The sequence below is a fragment of the Heptranchias perlo genome, chromosome 14 (assembly GCF_035084215.1).
Source record: "Heptranchias perlo isolate sHepPer1 chromosome 14, sHepPer1.hap1, whole genome shotgun sequence".
Classification (NCBI taxonomy): domain Eukaryota; kingdom Metazoa; phylum Chordata; class Chondrichthyes; order Hexanchiformes; family Hexanchidae; genus Heptranchias; species Heptranchias perlo.
In genome coordinates this window covers 6,533,314-6,549,545 of record NC_090338.1, presented here as the reverse complement: position 1 = coordinate 6,549,545, position 16,232 = coordinate 6,533,314, and the positions used below count along the sequence as shown (strand labels likewise).

General features: G+C 45.8%; 1 protein-coding gene across 1 annotated transcript in view; it reads left to right on the top strand.

Moving 5' to 3' along the window:
- The first annotated feature begins 677 nt into the window (after window positions 1–677).
- dctn4 (dynactin 4) overlaps window positions 678–16,232 on the top strand; it is a 52,127-nt gene continuing 36,572 nt past the window's right edge. The window contains exons 1-2 of the mRNA XM_067995991.1: window positions 678–839; window positions 15,174–15,244. Of these exons, the coding sequence (XP_067852092.1) occupies window positions 705–839; window positions 15,174–15,244 (206 nt within the window). The 5' untranslated portion in view covers window positions 678–704. The remainder of the gene's footprint in view (window positions 840–15,173; window positions 15,245–16,232) is intronic.

Below are 16,232 nucleotides of genomic sequence, written 5' to 3'. Positions count from 1 at the left end.
AATATCTTGCTTAATCTTCTCTGCTCTAAGAAGAACAACCCCAGCTTCTCTAATCTCTCCACAGAACTGAAGTCGCTGATCTCTGGTACCATTCTGGTAAATCTCCTCTGCACCCTCTCCAAGGCCCAGACATTGTGCTTTATAATGGCTGAATCCCCCGATTTACTGGGAGAAATTCCAGCGGAGATACATTTGTAAATCATAGAATTTTATGATGTGGAGATGCCGGTGATGGACTGGGGTGGACAAATGTAAGGAATCTTACAACACCAGGTTACAGTCCAACAGTTTTATTTGAAAATCGCAAGCTTTCGGAGCTTTCGTCCTTCGTCAGGTGTCACACACCATCGAATTTTATAGCACAGCAGGAGACCATTCGGCCCATCGTGCCTATGCCAGCTCTTTGAAAGAGCTATAAAATTAGTCCCCCACACCCCTGCTCTTTCCCCGCAGCCCGACAAAACCTCCCCCCCTTTTTTTTTTGAAGTATTTAATATCTAAACACGTAAAACCACAGAAACATGTACGAAATGAAAGTCTTCGGCAAACTTAAAAAGTTTTGACATTTTAAAACACTCAAAAAAGTTTGCCAGCAGCAGGAGGAGGAGGAGGGGCTTGCTTTGTCCCCGTGACGCACTGGGCGCCGTGACGTCATCGCGGCAACGGCGTAAGGCGGGCGGACGTCGGTGACGTCACGGGTGAAGATGGCGTCGCTGCTGCAGCTGGATCGGGTGGTGTATCTGGTCAACGGCGACAAGAAGCTCCGGTTGCCGCTGTCGCAGCTTTATTTCTGCCGGTACTGCCATGAGTTGCGCTCGCTTGAGTGCGTCTCCCACGAAGTAGGTGCCGCCATCACATTTAATATTTTATTCAAAACCCGTCAAACGGCCCCCAACCGGCTGTTTGGACGTCCCGCCCATCTGCCGCTCGCTGATTGGTCCGTCCCGGTGTCAGTCAAACGTCTCGGCCAATGGGTGCGCGGTGCCGGCTGTCAGTCAATCAGGCCTCTCCCCATGGCGACCGGTTTGGTCGGGCTGTCGGCCGGGGCCTCGGCCCGGGATCGACCTCCCCGGCAGCACCGTCAGTGGGGCGCCGTCTCCCCCCCCCCCCCCCCCTCGGCGCGATGCTGGAGGCAGCTGTTTTTGGGGAATGGAGGCCTGTGCCTCTCTCTCCCGAGGCCTCGGCGCCCCGCGTTACTGGAGACCTTCAGCGTCACACCCCAGGCCTCCGAGGGTATGAGTCATTCTCTACTGGGGGGCTGATGGTTAGAAACCCTCCCCGGGCCCACGGCAGGACCCCCCCCCCACCCAATCCACAGTAGGGGCCCCTCGCTCTCTTTCACCCCCCCCCCCCCAATCCACAGTAGGGGCCCCTCGCTCTCTTTCACCCCCCCCCCCAATCCACAGTAGGGGCCCCTGGTTCTCTTTCACCCCCCCCCAATCCACAGTAGGGGCCCCTGGTTCTCTTTCACCCCCCCCCAATCCACAGTAGGGGCCCCTGGTTCTCTTATACCACCCCCCCCCCAATCCACAGTAGGGGCCCCTCGCTCTCTTTCACCCCCCCCCCCCCCAATCCACAGTAAGGGCCCCTCGCTCTCTTTCACCCCCTCCCTATCCACAGTAGGGGCCCCTCGCTCTCTTTCACCCCCCCCCCCCTATCCACAGTAAGGGCCCCTCGCTCTCTTTCACCCCCTCCCTATCCACAGTAGGGGCCCCTCGCTCTCTTTCACCCCCCCCCCCCCTATCCACAGTAAGGGCCCCTCGCTCTCTTTCACCACCTCCCTATCCACAGTAAGGGCCCCTCGCTCTCTTTCACCACCTCCCTATCCACAGTAAGGGCCCCTCGCTCTCTGGTTCTGGTGGCAACAGCTGATTTTAAAAACCAGAGGGTAGAGATTGTAAGATCCATCTGGATGAAGGGGGCCAGACCCGATGGTATAAGAAAAATATGCAGGCCAAGGTTCCAGGAAGATGATCAGGATTGATCCTCACTCGGTTCAACTGCTTAGTTGAATTGAATCGGTGTTTTCTGCAGCATTGCTTTTGGAGAGGGGAGAATCGCCGCTTTTGACAATCCCAAACCAAACAAGGCAGGGATTTGGATTCTGTGTTGAATTTGCTGCTGCTGATAAATCCAAGCAAAATTTTAATGAATGCTCCCATTTCAAAAAGCACACCAGGCAGCAATGCACTTTTGGTGTTGGGAATATATTTTTAGAAATGTTGTAAAAGTTCTTTCTAAAATTGAAGGAATGATATCTAGAATCACTGAGGGCAATAGGACTGGAACAGACAGTTTTGAGTGGACAGTCTGGAAATTACCAAAGCGTAAACCAGTTACCAAAAGACTTTGATTTTGTTTTTAAAACCAAGTCTCTTTTCCACCTCTGTCGTACTGATGAGCTATCAATGAGTTTTCAGCAGCAGCAGAGTAAACAGAACCTAAATTATAATCTCATCTGCCTCTCTCCTGCTGCATATTTCCTCTCAAATCTGGCAACTCGGCAGTTTAATCTAAGTATTGCTGTTGGCAATCATTTTCTGAACCTTCGTTTGGGTCTTTTTCATAAGGAATTTTTATATAACAAGACCGTCAAAGAAAGGAAGGAACTTGCTTTTAATTAGCCCATTCTCAGGACACTCCAAAACACTTTACAACCGATGAATAATTTTTAAAGTGAATGCTAGAGACATTATAAAGAAGAATGAAAGACTTGTATTTACACAGTGCCTTTCACGGCCTCAGGACATCCCAAAATGTTTTACAGCCAATTAAGTACTTTTGAAGTGTAGTCACTCTTGCAATGCAGGCAACACAGCAGCCAATTTGCGCACAGGAAGATCCCACAAACAGCAATGAAATAAATGACCAGATCATCTGTTTATAGTGATGTCTGTTGAGTGATAAATATTGGCCAGGACACTAGGGAGATCTCCCGAGCTCTTTGAATAGTGCCATGGGATCTTTTATGTCCAGGCCAGATAGGGCTGCAGTTTAATGCCTCATCTGAAAAACGGCACCTTCGACTGTGCTGCCCTCCCTCAGTACTGTGCTGAAGTGTCAGCCTAGGTTTTGTGCTCCAGTCTCTGGAGTGGGGCATGAACCCATAGATGAGAGATAAATAGATGAGATATAAGATGACTGAACTGGTGGAAGTTGCAGCAGTAGGGATCTATGATGTGGGGAAAGCAGAAGCATAGCTTAAACCCAGAGGATGAAAATGAAGTTATTATTCAGGGGTATAGAGTGTTCAGATAGGACAGCAAAGAATGTGGTGCCGCCATGTGTTTTAGAGGCAACTGGGAGGTAAATATAGTTGAGCCTGTAGGATGGGGTAAGCAACAGAAAGAACTATGAATAGAAATCTCCAATGTGAAAAGTCCAAGCTAACTTTAGGGGTATGCTACAGACCATCAGGTGAATAGTTTGCTTAATGAGGAGATAAGGGAGGTGAGAACAAGAAAGTTATTGTAATGAAGGACTTCAGTCAACCCAGTATGAATTGGGAAAACCTGAGTGGTTTAGAGTCAGAGTTGGTAAGCGTAATGCATGACTGCTTCGTAACTCAGTGTCAGGGAAGCCAGGAGAGGCAGTGCTCATCGTGATCTTATATTTGTAAATGGCCCATATAATATACAGGAAATGGAAGTTGTGGAACAGTGACCACAGAGTGATCAAGTTTAACGTGAGCTGGGACCCAATTATCCCAAAAGACTAGGAGCCAGGTTTATAATTTTCAAAGGGCGAAATTCAAGGAAATGAGGGAAGAATTAAAACAAATGGATTGAAGGAGGTTGTTTGTCAGCATTTCAGTAGAGGACGAATGGAACACCTTTAAAAGAATAATGCTGAGCATGCAGGACAAGTCCATGCTGAAGGTCAGCAAGGTCGGACTAAATCAGCGTGACCTCCAACTCGGCTAACAAACAAATTAAAAGGAAAAATGATCTCTACAAATCCTGCAGCCAGAAAGGAGGAGGAGCTGTCTAGGGATGAATATAGGATCATGCAGAAACTTAAAAGTATGATCAAAGGGGCTGAGAGACCTACATAAAAAGCAGAGATTCAGGGCAAACTCTTAACAGTAAAAACTTCAGCAACATACTGTGGATGCTTGGAATCTGAAATAAATGCAGGAAACACTCTAGGTCAGGCAGCATCTGTGGAGAGAGAGAAACAGAGTTAACATTTCAAGCCGATGACCTTTCATCAGAATTCGAGACCATTCAGTTCCGATGAAACGTTAACTCTTTTTCTCTCTCCACAGATGCTGCCTGACCTGAGTGTTTCCAGCATTTTCTGTTTTTATTACACTTCTCCCGTTACTACAAGAGCTGGATTGCTCTTGCAGAGAGCCGGCATGGGCTCTACGGGCCGAATGGCCTCTTTCTGTGCTGTAACTATTCTATGATTCTATAATAGAAAGAGGACTGCCAGAGGATAGGTGAAAACGTTAATAGATGCAAATAGTTTTGAAAAGAGGATGAGCACAAGATGGTAAATATTCTGAATAATTGGTTTGACAGTTGAAAAGCAATGGCAAACATTTAAAGAAATATTTCAGTATTCTCAACAGGTATACATTCCATTGAGAAATAAAAACTCCAGGGGAAAAGTGATCCACCCGTGGCTAACTAAAGAAGTTAAGGATAGTATTAGATTAAAAGAAGAGGCCTATAATGTTGCTAAGAGTAGTAGTAAACCTGAGGATTGGGAGAGTTTTAGAAACCAGCAAAGGACAACCAAAAAATTGATAAGGGAGAAAATAGAATATGAAATTAAACTGGCAAGAAATATAAAAACGGATGGTAAGAGCTTCTACAAGTATGTAAAAAGAAAGAGATTAGCAGAAGTAAACATTAGTCCCGTAGAGGCTGAGACAAGAGAAATAATGGGGAATCAGGAAATGGCAGATGCGTTAAACAAATATTTTGTATCTGTCGTCACAGTAGAAGACACAAAAAGCATACCAAAAATAGTGGGGAACCAAGGGGTAAATGAGAGTGAGGAACTTAAATCAATTAATATCACTAGAGGAAAAACTCCTCGACAAACTAATGGAACTAAAAGCTGACACATCTCCTGGACCTGATGGCCTACATCCTAGCGTTCTAAAAGAGGTGGCTGCAGAGATAGTGGATGCATTGGTTATGACCTCCAAAATTCTCTAGATTCTAGAACTGTCCCAGTGGACTGGAAGGTAGCAAATGTTACCCCACTATTCAAGATGGGAGGGAGAGAGAAAACCGGGAGCTACAGGCCAGTTTTTTAAATGGTGAGAAGCTATTAAATGTTGGTGTTCAGAGAGACTTGGGTGTCCTCATACAAGAAACACAAAAAGTTAGTATGCAGGTGCAGCTGGCAATTAGGAAAGCAAATGGCATGTTGGCCTTTATTGCAAGGGGGTTGGAGTACAAGAGTAAGGAAGTCTTCCTACAGTTGTACAGGGCTTTAGTGAGACCTCACCTGGAGTACTGTGTACAGTTTTGGTCTACTTATCTAAGAAAGGATATACTTGCCTTGGAGGCGGTGCCACATAGGTTCACTCGATTAATTTCAGGGATGAGAGGGTTGACCTCTGAAGAGAGGTTGAGATGAATGGGCCTTTTCTGTCAAGTTTAGAAAAATGAGCGGTGATCTCATTGAAACGTACAAGATTCTGAGGGGGCTTGACAGGTAGATGCTGAGAGATTGTTTCCCTGGCTGGAGAGCCTAGAACTAGGGGGCATAGTCGCAGGATAAGGGGTCAGCCATTCAAGACTGAGATGAGGAGGAATTTCTTCACGCAGAGGGTTGTGAATCTTTGGAATTCTCTACCTCAGAAGGCTGTGGATGCTGAGTCATTGAATATATTCAAGGCTGAGATGGATAGATTTTTGGATTAGTGGAATCAAGGGATATGGGAATCAGGCAGGAAAGTGTAGTTGAGGTCAAAGATCAGCCATGATCTAATTAATGGTGGAGCAGGCTCGATGGGCCGTATGGCCTATTCCCGCCCCTATTTCTTACGTAATATTCTTATGTTCCGTGTTCGCAATGGAAGACATGAGCACCACGCCCTTTCCCAAATCAAGGAGTACCACGGTACAATCAAGACTTCAATATAAATGAAATGGAAGTTCCAGACAAGTTGAAAGGGCTTCAAACAAATCCCCAGTGATGGATGGTATTTATCCCCAATGTTGAGAGACTTAATAAGATTTGCAAGGTTCTGATTATCATTGAGGGAGACTGGACACTGAGGCGATACCAGCAGATTGGAAACAGGCTAATGGTGCTCATATTCAAAAAAAAATGGTGACAAAACCAATCGAGGCACCACAGACCCAATAGTGTTAGTTCAATTCCGTGTAAAATAATGGAATCGATTGTCAGCAGTAAACGTGAGGATTATCTTTACAGCAACCACCTAGTAAACAGCACTCAACTGAAATTGAGGGGAAGGAAGCAGCAGGAACTGGTTAGAGGAGTAATGTCAGGGTGGAGTGGGGTGGGGAAGTACTGAGTGAGGTGCCCCAGGGCTCAGTGTTGGGATCATTAAATTCAGCCTGCATCAATGACTTGGATTCTGAAGCATGATGCAAACTAGTTAAATTTGCAAATGGTGCCAAACTAGGCGGGGCAGTGGAATAGAAGTAGGCAGCCCAGAAACTACAGAATGAGCTGAACAAGATATGAGTGGGCTGAAGCGTGGCAGATAAAATTTAATGCAGTTAAATGTAAATATTGCAAACTGAAAGAAAAGTAAGAAATACAAATACTTCATGAATGGCAATGAAATGGCTCCGGGTGGAGTTGAAGGAGACTTAGTGGATTCAACGCTCAACATATCCGACTGATGCAGAGCAGCAATCAACAAAACCCAATGGATGTTGAACGACATAATCAAAACAAGAGAACACAAGTCAGAGGAAGTGGTGATCAAACTGTACAGAGCTCTAGTCAGACTGCAACTTGAGTATTGTGTCCAGCTCTGGTCACTGAGAAACAAGGGAGACGTTTAAGCCTGGAGGCAACGCAAAGAAGAGCCATGAGGTTGATCCCTCGTGTCGGGGGTCTGAGTAATGAAGAAGGACTGGAGAGACTTGGGCTTTTCAGCCTGGAAAGTGGGTATCTGAGAGGTGAACTTATAGATAGGAAATGGTACGGAGAAGGTTAATCCACGGGGCCGAGGTTTCAAACTAGTAAAAGGCTGCTTTAGGGCTGGTGTCAGGGTTCTTCACCACCTGAAAAGGACTTCTGGGCAGAGTGATGGTCATTTGCCTGATTTGTTATTAAAGTGGCACCTTAGAGTTATAGAGTTATACAGCACGGATAGAGGCCCTTCGGCCCATCGTGTCCGCGCCGGCCATCAAGCCCAGTCTAATCTAATCCCATATTCCAGCATTTGGTCCGTAGCCTTGTATGCTATGGCATTTCAAGTGCTCATCCAAATGCTTCTTGAATGTTGTGAGGGTTCCTGCCTCCACAACCCTTTCAGGCAGTGAGTTCCAGACTCCAACCACCCTCTGGGTGAAAAAGTTCTTTCTCAAATCCCCTCTAAACCTCCCGCCTTTTACCTTGAATCTATGCCCCCTTGTTATAGAACCCTCAACGAAGGGAAAAAGCTCCTTAGTATCCATCCTATCTGTGCCCCTCATAATTTTGTACACCTCAGCCTCCTCTGCTCCAAGGAAAACAAACCCAATCTTCCCAGTCTCTCTTCATAGCTGAAGCGCTCCAGCCCTGGTAACATCCTGGTGAATCTCTTCTGCACCCTCTCCAAAGCGATCACATCCTTCCTGTAGTGTGGCGACCAGAACTGCACACAGTACTCCAGCTGTGGCCTAACCAGTGTTTTATACAGCTCCATCATAACCTCCTTGCTCTTATATTCTATGCCTCGGCTAATAAAGGCAAGTATCCCATATGCCTTCTTTACCACCTTATCTACCTGTTCCGCCGCCTTCAGGGGTCTGTGAACTTGCACACCAAGATCCCTCTGACCCTCTGTCTTGCCTAGGGTCGTCCCATTCATTGTGTATTCCCTTGCCTTGTTAGTCCCTCCAAAGTGCATCACCTCGCACTTTTCCGGGTTAAATTCCATTTGCCACTGTTCCGCCCATCTGACCAACCCATCTATATCGTCCTGCAGACTGAGGCTATCCTCCTCGCTATTTACCACCCTACCAATTTTTGTATCATCAGCGAACTTACTGATCATACCTTTTACATTCATATCCAAGTCGTTAATGTAGACCACAAACAGCAAGGGACCCAGCACCGATCCCTGTGGTACCCCACTGGCCACAGGCTTCCAGTCACAAAAACAACCTTCGACCATCACCCTCTGCCTTCTGCCACTAAGCCAGTTTTGTATCCAAAGTGCCAAGGCACCCTGGATTCCATGGGCTTGTACCTTCTTGACCAGTCTCCTGTGGGGGACTTTATCGAAGGCCTTACTGAAATCCATGTATACCACATCCACTGCGTTACCCTCATCCACACGCCTAGTCACCCCCTCAAAAAATTCAATCAAATTAGTCAGACATGATCTTCCCTTGACAAAGCCATGTTGACTATCCCTGATTAATCCTTGCTTCTCCAAGTGGAGACTAATTTTGTCCTTCAGAATTTTTTCCAATAATTTTCCTACCACTGATGTTAGGCTCACTGGCCTGTAGTTCCCCGGTTTTTCCCTACTCCCCTTCTTGAATAATGGTACTACCTTGCTGTGCACAAATTGCTGCTACATTTGCACACAAAGCAAAAGTAATTAAAGTGTTTTGAGGTTTTCTACGGATGTAATAAGGTGCTATATCCTAGGAAAAGGAGTAGGCCATTCAATCAGAAGGGTGGATCTGTACTTCAGTTCTATTTACCCAACTTGGCCTCACACCTTTTCATTATGCAAGCCTTTAAGCCCCGATATCATTCTGGTGAATCTGTGCTGTACTCCCTCCAAGGCCAATATATCCTTTTTTTCCTGTTTTTGTATTCCTTAATGAGATTCTCCATTACCTCCTTTTTCTCTCTAAGGAAGCTTAAGCTCTAAAGTATAATCATCATTAGTGTTGGCCTTGCTCTCTTCAGTAGTGTACACGTCACTTCTGTGTACATGACCTTAGCCCTAAAGAGACTAATGTGCCCTATTCGGTTTACCCTTACTGATATGTATTTGGGTGTTTGCTACTCTCCTTACTCTAGATTTTTTGGCTTCTGTATTTTTGATTAAAAAGAAAGAACTATCTTGCATTTTACCTTTCAAATCCTCATAGGGCCCCAAAGTGCTTCACAGCCAATGAAGTACTTCGAAGTGAAGTCATTGCTGTAATGTAGAGAAACACGGCAGCCAATTTAGGCGCAGCAAGATCCCATAAACATCAACGAGATGAATGACCAGTTAGCCTGTTTTAGTGATGTCGGTTGGCAGAAAAAATGTTGCCCAGTAGTAGTCCAAGGGACCTCCTCTGATTCTCGTCGAATAGTGCTGTTAGATCTTTTACGTCCACCCGAGAGGGCAGGCAGAACCTCCTGTTTAAGGTCTCATGAAGAAGGCACTTCCGACAGTGCAGCATCCTCTCTGTACTGCACTAAAGTGTCAGTGGACTGCAGCGGTTCAAGAAGGCGGCTCGCCATCACCTTCTCAAGGGTAATTGGAGATGGGCAATAAATGCTGGCCTTGGCCAGTGACGCCCACATCCCGTGAACAAATAACGAAAAGTCTGAATTATGTGTTTAAGCCTCAAATGAGCTTGATCCCACAATCTTCTGACTCAGGCAAGAGTGCTACCCACTGAACCAGGGTTAACACCCTATAATGTCAAGAGTGATAACATGGATGGGAGCTATAGTTATGAGATTAAGTTGGATAGGTGGATGAGGAAAAGGGAATTGAAGGGGTATGGGAAAAGGATGGGTAAATGGGATTGAAGTATTTGCTCGTGTGCAGGGTAAACACTGATATGGACTGGTTGGGCCGAATGGCCTGTTTCTGTGTTGTAACTTCTGTGTATTTCCGTAAGTAGAGACAAGATACTGGGACTCTTTCCACTGGAGCAGAGGTGGCCGAGAGGAAATTTAAGAGGTTTTTTAAAATGAGTAAGGGTGTTGATAGGGTGACTTAGGGAAAGATTATTTCCTCTGCCTGGGGAGCCAATAACAGGCTCATCAATTTAAAATTGTCACAGTGAGGAGAGGAGTTGAGAGAAATTTTTTTTTTTTGCAAAGTTGTCAGAGCTTGGAATGCATTGCCACAGGGAGTAGTTGAAACAGACACCATTCATCTTTTAAGGGAAGAGTAGATAAACATTTGAAGTAGAGGAAGATACAGGACAATGGGGAGAGAGCAAGGTAATAGGATTAGTCTTGGATTTCTCTATGAAGAGCCAGCACAGAAATATCGGCCAAATTGCTGCCTTCTGGTGATGTTTCATTTTCAAAAGCATATTGCTACCGGTATGTTAATTAAGCCCAGTGATAACCTTGATGGTTATTTCATGTCAACCTGGTGCAAGTTAAGGTTACAGTGTACGCAATCAAACATGCAAGAGAAGCTCCTACGGTTGCTTGCAGACATTTTTTATGATTCGAAGGTGAAGGACCAAGTGATGGGCATCACCAAAGTTGAGGCATTAGAACAGATGAGGTAAATTGAGAAGTACTGGCCTTAACTTTTTTAAAAAAAATCCAAAATCTCTTTAGTCTGTCCCAATTCCATTCCATTCCATTCTATTCCCTGTCAGGCTGACCCAGGTGGTTCAGACCCTCTGTGTCCTATTTCACCCTGAGTTGAGCTTCAAACCTCACATCCTATCCATTGTCTACTTCCATCTGAGTAACATTCCCTTTCACTCCTTCTGCACCACTGCCACTGAGTGCCATATTCGTGCTTTAATTACCTCCAGACTCTCTATCGTTAATGCCTTGTCCATTGCCATTCGAAGCTGCACCCGACACATCACTCTTCCACCTGTATCCTGGCCCCCATAAAGTCCTGCTTGCCCCTTCCCTCTGACCTTGATGAACCTCCATTGACTCCCATGTCCCTGCAAAGCACCAAATTAAAATCTCAACCCTAGTTTGTTAAGCCCTCGCCCCCATCCTAACTGCAACCTCCTCAGGCGAAACACTCCTGTCCGTGACCTTCGATCGTCTGACTCTTGGTGTCTGTGCCTTTCACCCTCTTTCACTCCATCACCAGTGGCAGAACCTTCAGCTATCTCGGCCCAACTGGGACTCCAACCCCCTCACCCATTTACAATGCTACTACTCTCTCCACCTTTAAAAGCCTCTTGGGTTTTCTTATCAGCCATACTTTTGGACTCTTGTTGCTCAGCGCCTGTTCCCTTCTATGACGTGCCTTGGGATATTTTATCACCTTAAAGAAGCTATATAAATGCAAGTTGCTGGAGATTGTGTGATGAAGGGAAAGCTGGCCAGGAAAGGAGGTTCTGTAAAAGTGAATTAGGAGTTGGAACAAGTCAACATAGTCTGCCAAATGGAAAAGGTTTTATTTAAAAATGCTTTTCACTGGAGAATTCAGAATTTCCATTCCTTCAATTTGGTGGGGGTGGGAGGAAAGGAAGGAAGAGTTTTTAAACTAGTCCTTGTTAAATTTGCGTTTACCTAGTGTTTTCATGGAGTGCCATCCCGAAACTGTACTGTTTAAAAACTTGTAATGTTACCGGTTCATTCTCTCATAATCATTAAAATAGGCCAACGGGAAATGTCAGAGCTGTTTTATCCATGGAGGTTTAATTTCTTAGAAGAATGGCTAATGATTCTGAGCAGTCAAGCAAAGACCTGGTGAACTTCAATATATGCTGTCACTGAGTTTATTTAATTTGCTGGTGCCAATATATTGGAGGGAAAAAATTACAAGCCAGTATGCATTGATGTTCAATGTGCTGTTTATAGAATCATACAGCACGGAAAGAGGCCATTTAACCCATCGTGCCTGTGCCGGCGCTTTGAAAGAGATATCCAATTAGTCCCGCTTCCCTGCTCATTCCCCCATTGTCCTGCACATATTTCCTTTTCAAGTATATATCCAATTCCCTTTTAAAAGTTACTATTGAATCTGCTTTCACCCTTTCAGGCAGTACATTCCAGATCATAACAACTTGCTGCATAAAAGAATTCTCCTCCTCTTCCCCTGGTTAATTTGTGTCCTCTGGTTAACAACCCTCCTATGTGAATCTTTCAAGTTGGCACTAGTGACAGCTCTGAAACCATTGGTGCTTTATCTTGGTGTTATACAGCTCAGAATGCTGTTTCTAGACACACCCAGGTTTGGAAGGAGAGTATAATTGTACATAGTTCAAGTGACTGCAGGATGAAAAGTTCATACACGCCCACTATTGATGCTTTGCAGACCTCCCAGCACCAACAATGTGGTGGGACTGTATAATGGGAAGTTTTGCATAATTCCCTTGCTATGTGTTGAAAACATAGCTTTGGGTTTTAAATCTTGAGTTGACTATGTTAAGGTGCCAAATGTATTTTGGGCTCTGACTCACTCCTTCATAAATGCTTCAGCGAGAGGAACGGTCCAAGATAGTTATAATCTGGTTATAATGCAGCACTGGTGAATCCAAGATTACAGAGAATGAGGAGCAGATCAATAACAAAGCAGCTGAAATAGGTTGGGGCAAGACCTCTGAGTCATTTGAGAGTGAGGGTACTGATCTTGCAACGGGTTTGAAAGTGAGGATAAGGATCTTGAAGTGGATTCGGAGGAGCATGGGGCTTTGAGGGGTTTAAAAAAAACTTGCATTTATGTAGAGCCTTTCACACTTCACAGCCTGTAAACGGCTTTTGAAGTGTACTCACTGTTATGCAGTTAAATGTGGCAATTAGTTTGCACACAGCAAGGTCCCACAAACAATAAATGACCAGTTGATCTGTTTTTTTGATGGTGCTGGTTGATGAATAAATATTAGCCAGAACACTAGGGGAATTCCCCGTCTCCTCTTTGCATAGTGCCATGGGATCTTTTCCATCCACCTGAGAGGGGCTTCGATTTAACATCTCATTCAAAAGACGGGCACCTCTGACAGCGCAGCACTCACTCAGTCCTGCACTGGAGTGTCAGCCAAGATTATGTGCTCAATCTCTGCAGTGGGGCTTGAACCTGTGACCTCCTGACTCAGGCGAGAGTGCTAGCAGTGAGCCAAGGCTGACACCGAAGACAAGGAGCAGCAGCATTTCAGATGAGTTGTAGCTTGTGGAGAGCAGAAGTAGGGAGAGCAGTTAGGAGCAAAAAAAAACCATGGGGTTATAAAGGCATGAATTGGGAGTCTTAGCAGCAGAGAGTGAAGAGATGGGTTTGGAGGGGGTTAAGTAGCTTGGTTTGGAGACTCTTAAGCATAGCAGTGGGATTCTGCATGTCAGTTTTGCTCTTACTCAGCAGGTGACTAACGTGGGCCAGCAATCAGCCATCATCTGATGGTGACGTTTTGTTGTGACAAAGAGGAAACCACGTGAATGTGATGCACATTTTAAACAATGAACAAACTCAACTGCATGACATGGAAATCGCAACATTGCAAGTGTGTGTGTTTGGTCCCTGATTCTTTATTAAGCCGTGGGTATTTATGAAATGACCAATCTTGATGGTTCGTTTTGAAAAAAAATTCTTGAATGACGATTAAATCCATGGCCCCTCTTGGCATCTTCGGAAGGGCCCATCAAGGCATCCACCGCTGCCTTCTTGTGAGCAGGAACCCCGGCTACTTCCCTCTCACCATGCCACCTTGATTGTTCACAGGGGACTAACCTCACCAACCTGCCTCCTACACTGCCAGTGGATCAATAACCATGCAGTATTGTACACATTTCCCTCCAGAACATCCATTCACTCAGTAACAAAGCCCTTATTGCGGGTGATTGCATTGACATCTTGTCATTGACTGAAACTTGGCTCGTGGGTGTCGACGACATGCCCCTGACTCCATCCCTCTCCTTAACCATTGTGTTAAGCTGTTGGCAATCTCGGCATCCTAATCAACCCTGAGCTGACCTTCTGACCCCATATCCTCTCCATCACAAAGACTGCCTACTTCCACCTATATAACTATGCCTGCCTCTGCCCCAACCTCAGCCCATCTGCTGAAACTATCATGCATGCCTTTGTCTAGACTTGACTATTCCAATGGTCTGGTCATCCTCCACCCTCTGTAAACTGCAGCCCATCTAAAACTCTACTGCCTGTATCTTATCCCATACCAAGTCCCACTTGCCCATCACCCCTGTCATTGCCAATCTACATTGGCTGCCAATGTCTATGATTTAAAACTCTCATCCTTGTGTTTAAATCCCTCAATGGCCTCTCCCGATATCTGCAATCTTCTCCAGCACTATACTCCACCACCCCAGGACTTTCCTCTGACTCCATCTTCTTGTATACCTCCCTTTGCCCCATTGGCAGCCATGCTTTCAGCTGCCTAGGTCCCACTCTCAAGAATTCTCACCCTAACCCCTTCCGCCTCTCCCTCCTTTTAAACCTAATTCTTTGACCAAGTTTAGGTCACCCCACATAATATCTTCTCCTTTGGCTCAGCGTCCATATTTTCCTTTTCACTCTGAAGTACCTTGGTGCATTTTTCTACATAAATGGTGCTGTATAAATGCAAGTTGTTGTTACCTCATCTGCAAGCATATGGTCACGAGTAAAAAGAAAGAAAGACTTGCATTTATATCGCACATTTCACAACCTCAGGGCATCCCAAAGCACTTTACAGCCAATGAAATACTTTGAGGTATATTCATTGTTGTAATGTAGGAAATGCGGCAGCCAATTTGCGCACAGCAAGCTCCCACAAACAGTAATGAGATAATGACCAGATCATTTTTTTTGGGGTGTTGGTTGAGGGATAAACTCCGCTGCTCTTTGAGATGGTGCTGTGGGATCTTTTACGTCCACCTGAGAGGGCAGACGGGGGCCTCGGTTTAACATCATCCGACACTGCAGCACTCCCCCAGTACTGCACTAGGAGTGTCAGTCTGGATTATGTGCTCAAGTCTCTGGAGTGGGACACAACCTTCTGATTCAGAGTCAAGAGTGCTACCACTGAGCCACGGCTGACTCTGTACAAATAGGGCACTGTAATTTGTTAGTAAGCGGCTTGATTTGCAGTTTCAGCTGCTGCGGATGTTGTGCGGTTGCTAATGGTCTACCTTTCTATCTCCAGGTGGATTCTCATTACTGTCCGAGCTGTCTGGAGAACATGCCTTCAGCAGAAGCAAAGCTCAAAAAGAATAGGTGAGCTGGTGTGTCTGTTGCCACGGTTACTGCAGCTGCAAAAATCGTTCCTTGAGACCGTTCCAGTCTCTGACTATAAAATAATTGAACGTTCCATTCATGAATGGGTCATTATCTCATTCCGTCCCATCTCAGTTCAGTTTTTGATGCCTTGGAATCTTTGTATCCGTGCTGATGTCGGCGTAGTTTCGCTGACCAGTTCAGCGCTTACAACCATGTCCTCATTTCACGCACAGGGTCACCCCGTGTAGGTCGACTCAATCTCCTAAGAATATAAGAAATAGGAGCAGGAGTAGGCCATATGGCCCCTCGAGCCTGCTCCGCCATTCAATCAGATCATGGCTGATCTTCGACCTCAACTCCACTTTCCTGCCCGATCCCCATATCCTGTTCACTGTGTGGAATAAATGCAGCATTTGAATTTCCTAGTGCATCTTGGGCTTCACATGGCGTTCCTCAGCTACTTGGGGGCTTTGCTCGTGAGGCTCTTCACCCCCTTTTGTGTGTTCCAGCTTTTTCATTTCCAGAAACAGCTTCCCCAGCTGTCTCCCCTCTGAAGCTGCTGACTTGCATCAGGGCATGCCAGCTCTCTGCTGCCTCGCCCAAGCGCCCGTTCTCCGCGTGTGCGCGTTGGCTGGCTGTCCGAACAACGGAGAGCATTGTGACCAAGCCTGATCCTCTTCTCCCCCTCCACCCCATCTTGATGCCCACTCGTTTGAATCTTCAGCACAGCAATCGGGAATGAGAAGTTTAGCTGCTTTTTATTTCACTCCCTCGCCCGGGGGATGCTGGGCTAGCTGCAGCAACCTTACCGCTGCTGTGACTTGAGATCACCTGGTTGACCACAGACTAGGGGTCAGATCAGGGATCGGTCGGGTGTGTAGCTCATAAACGTCTGGGGAGCACACTTACATAGAAAATAGGAGCAAGAGTAGGCCATTCGGCCCTTTGGGCCTGCTCCGCCATTCAATAGGATCGTGGGTGATCG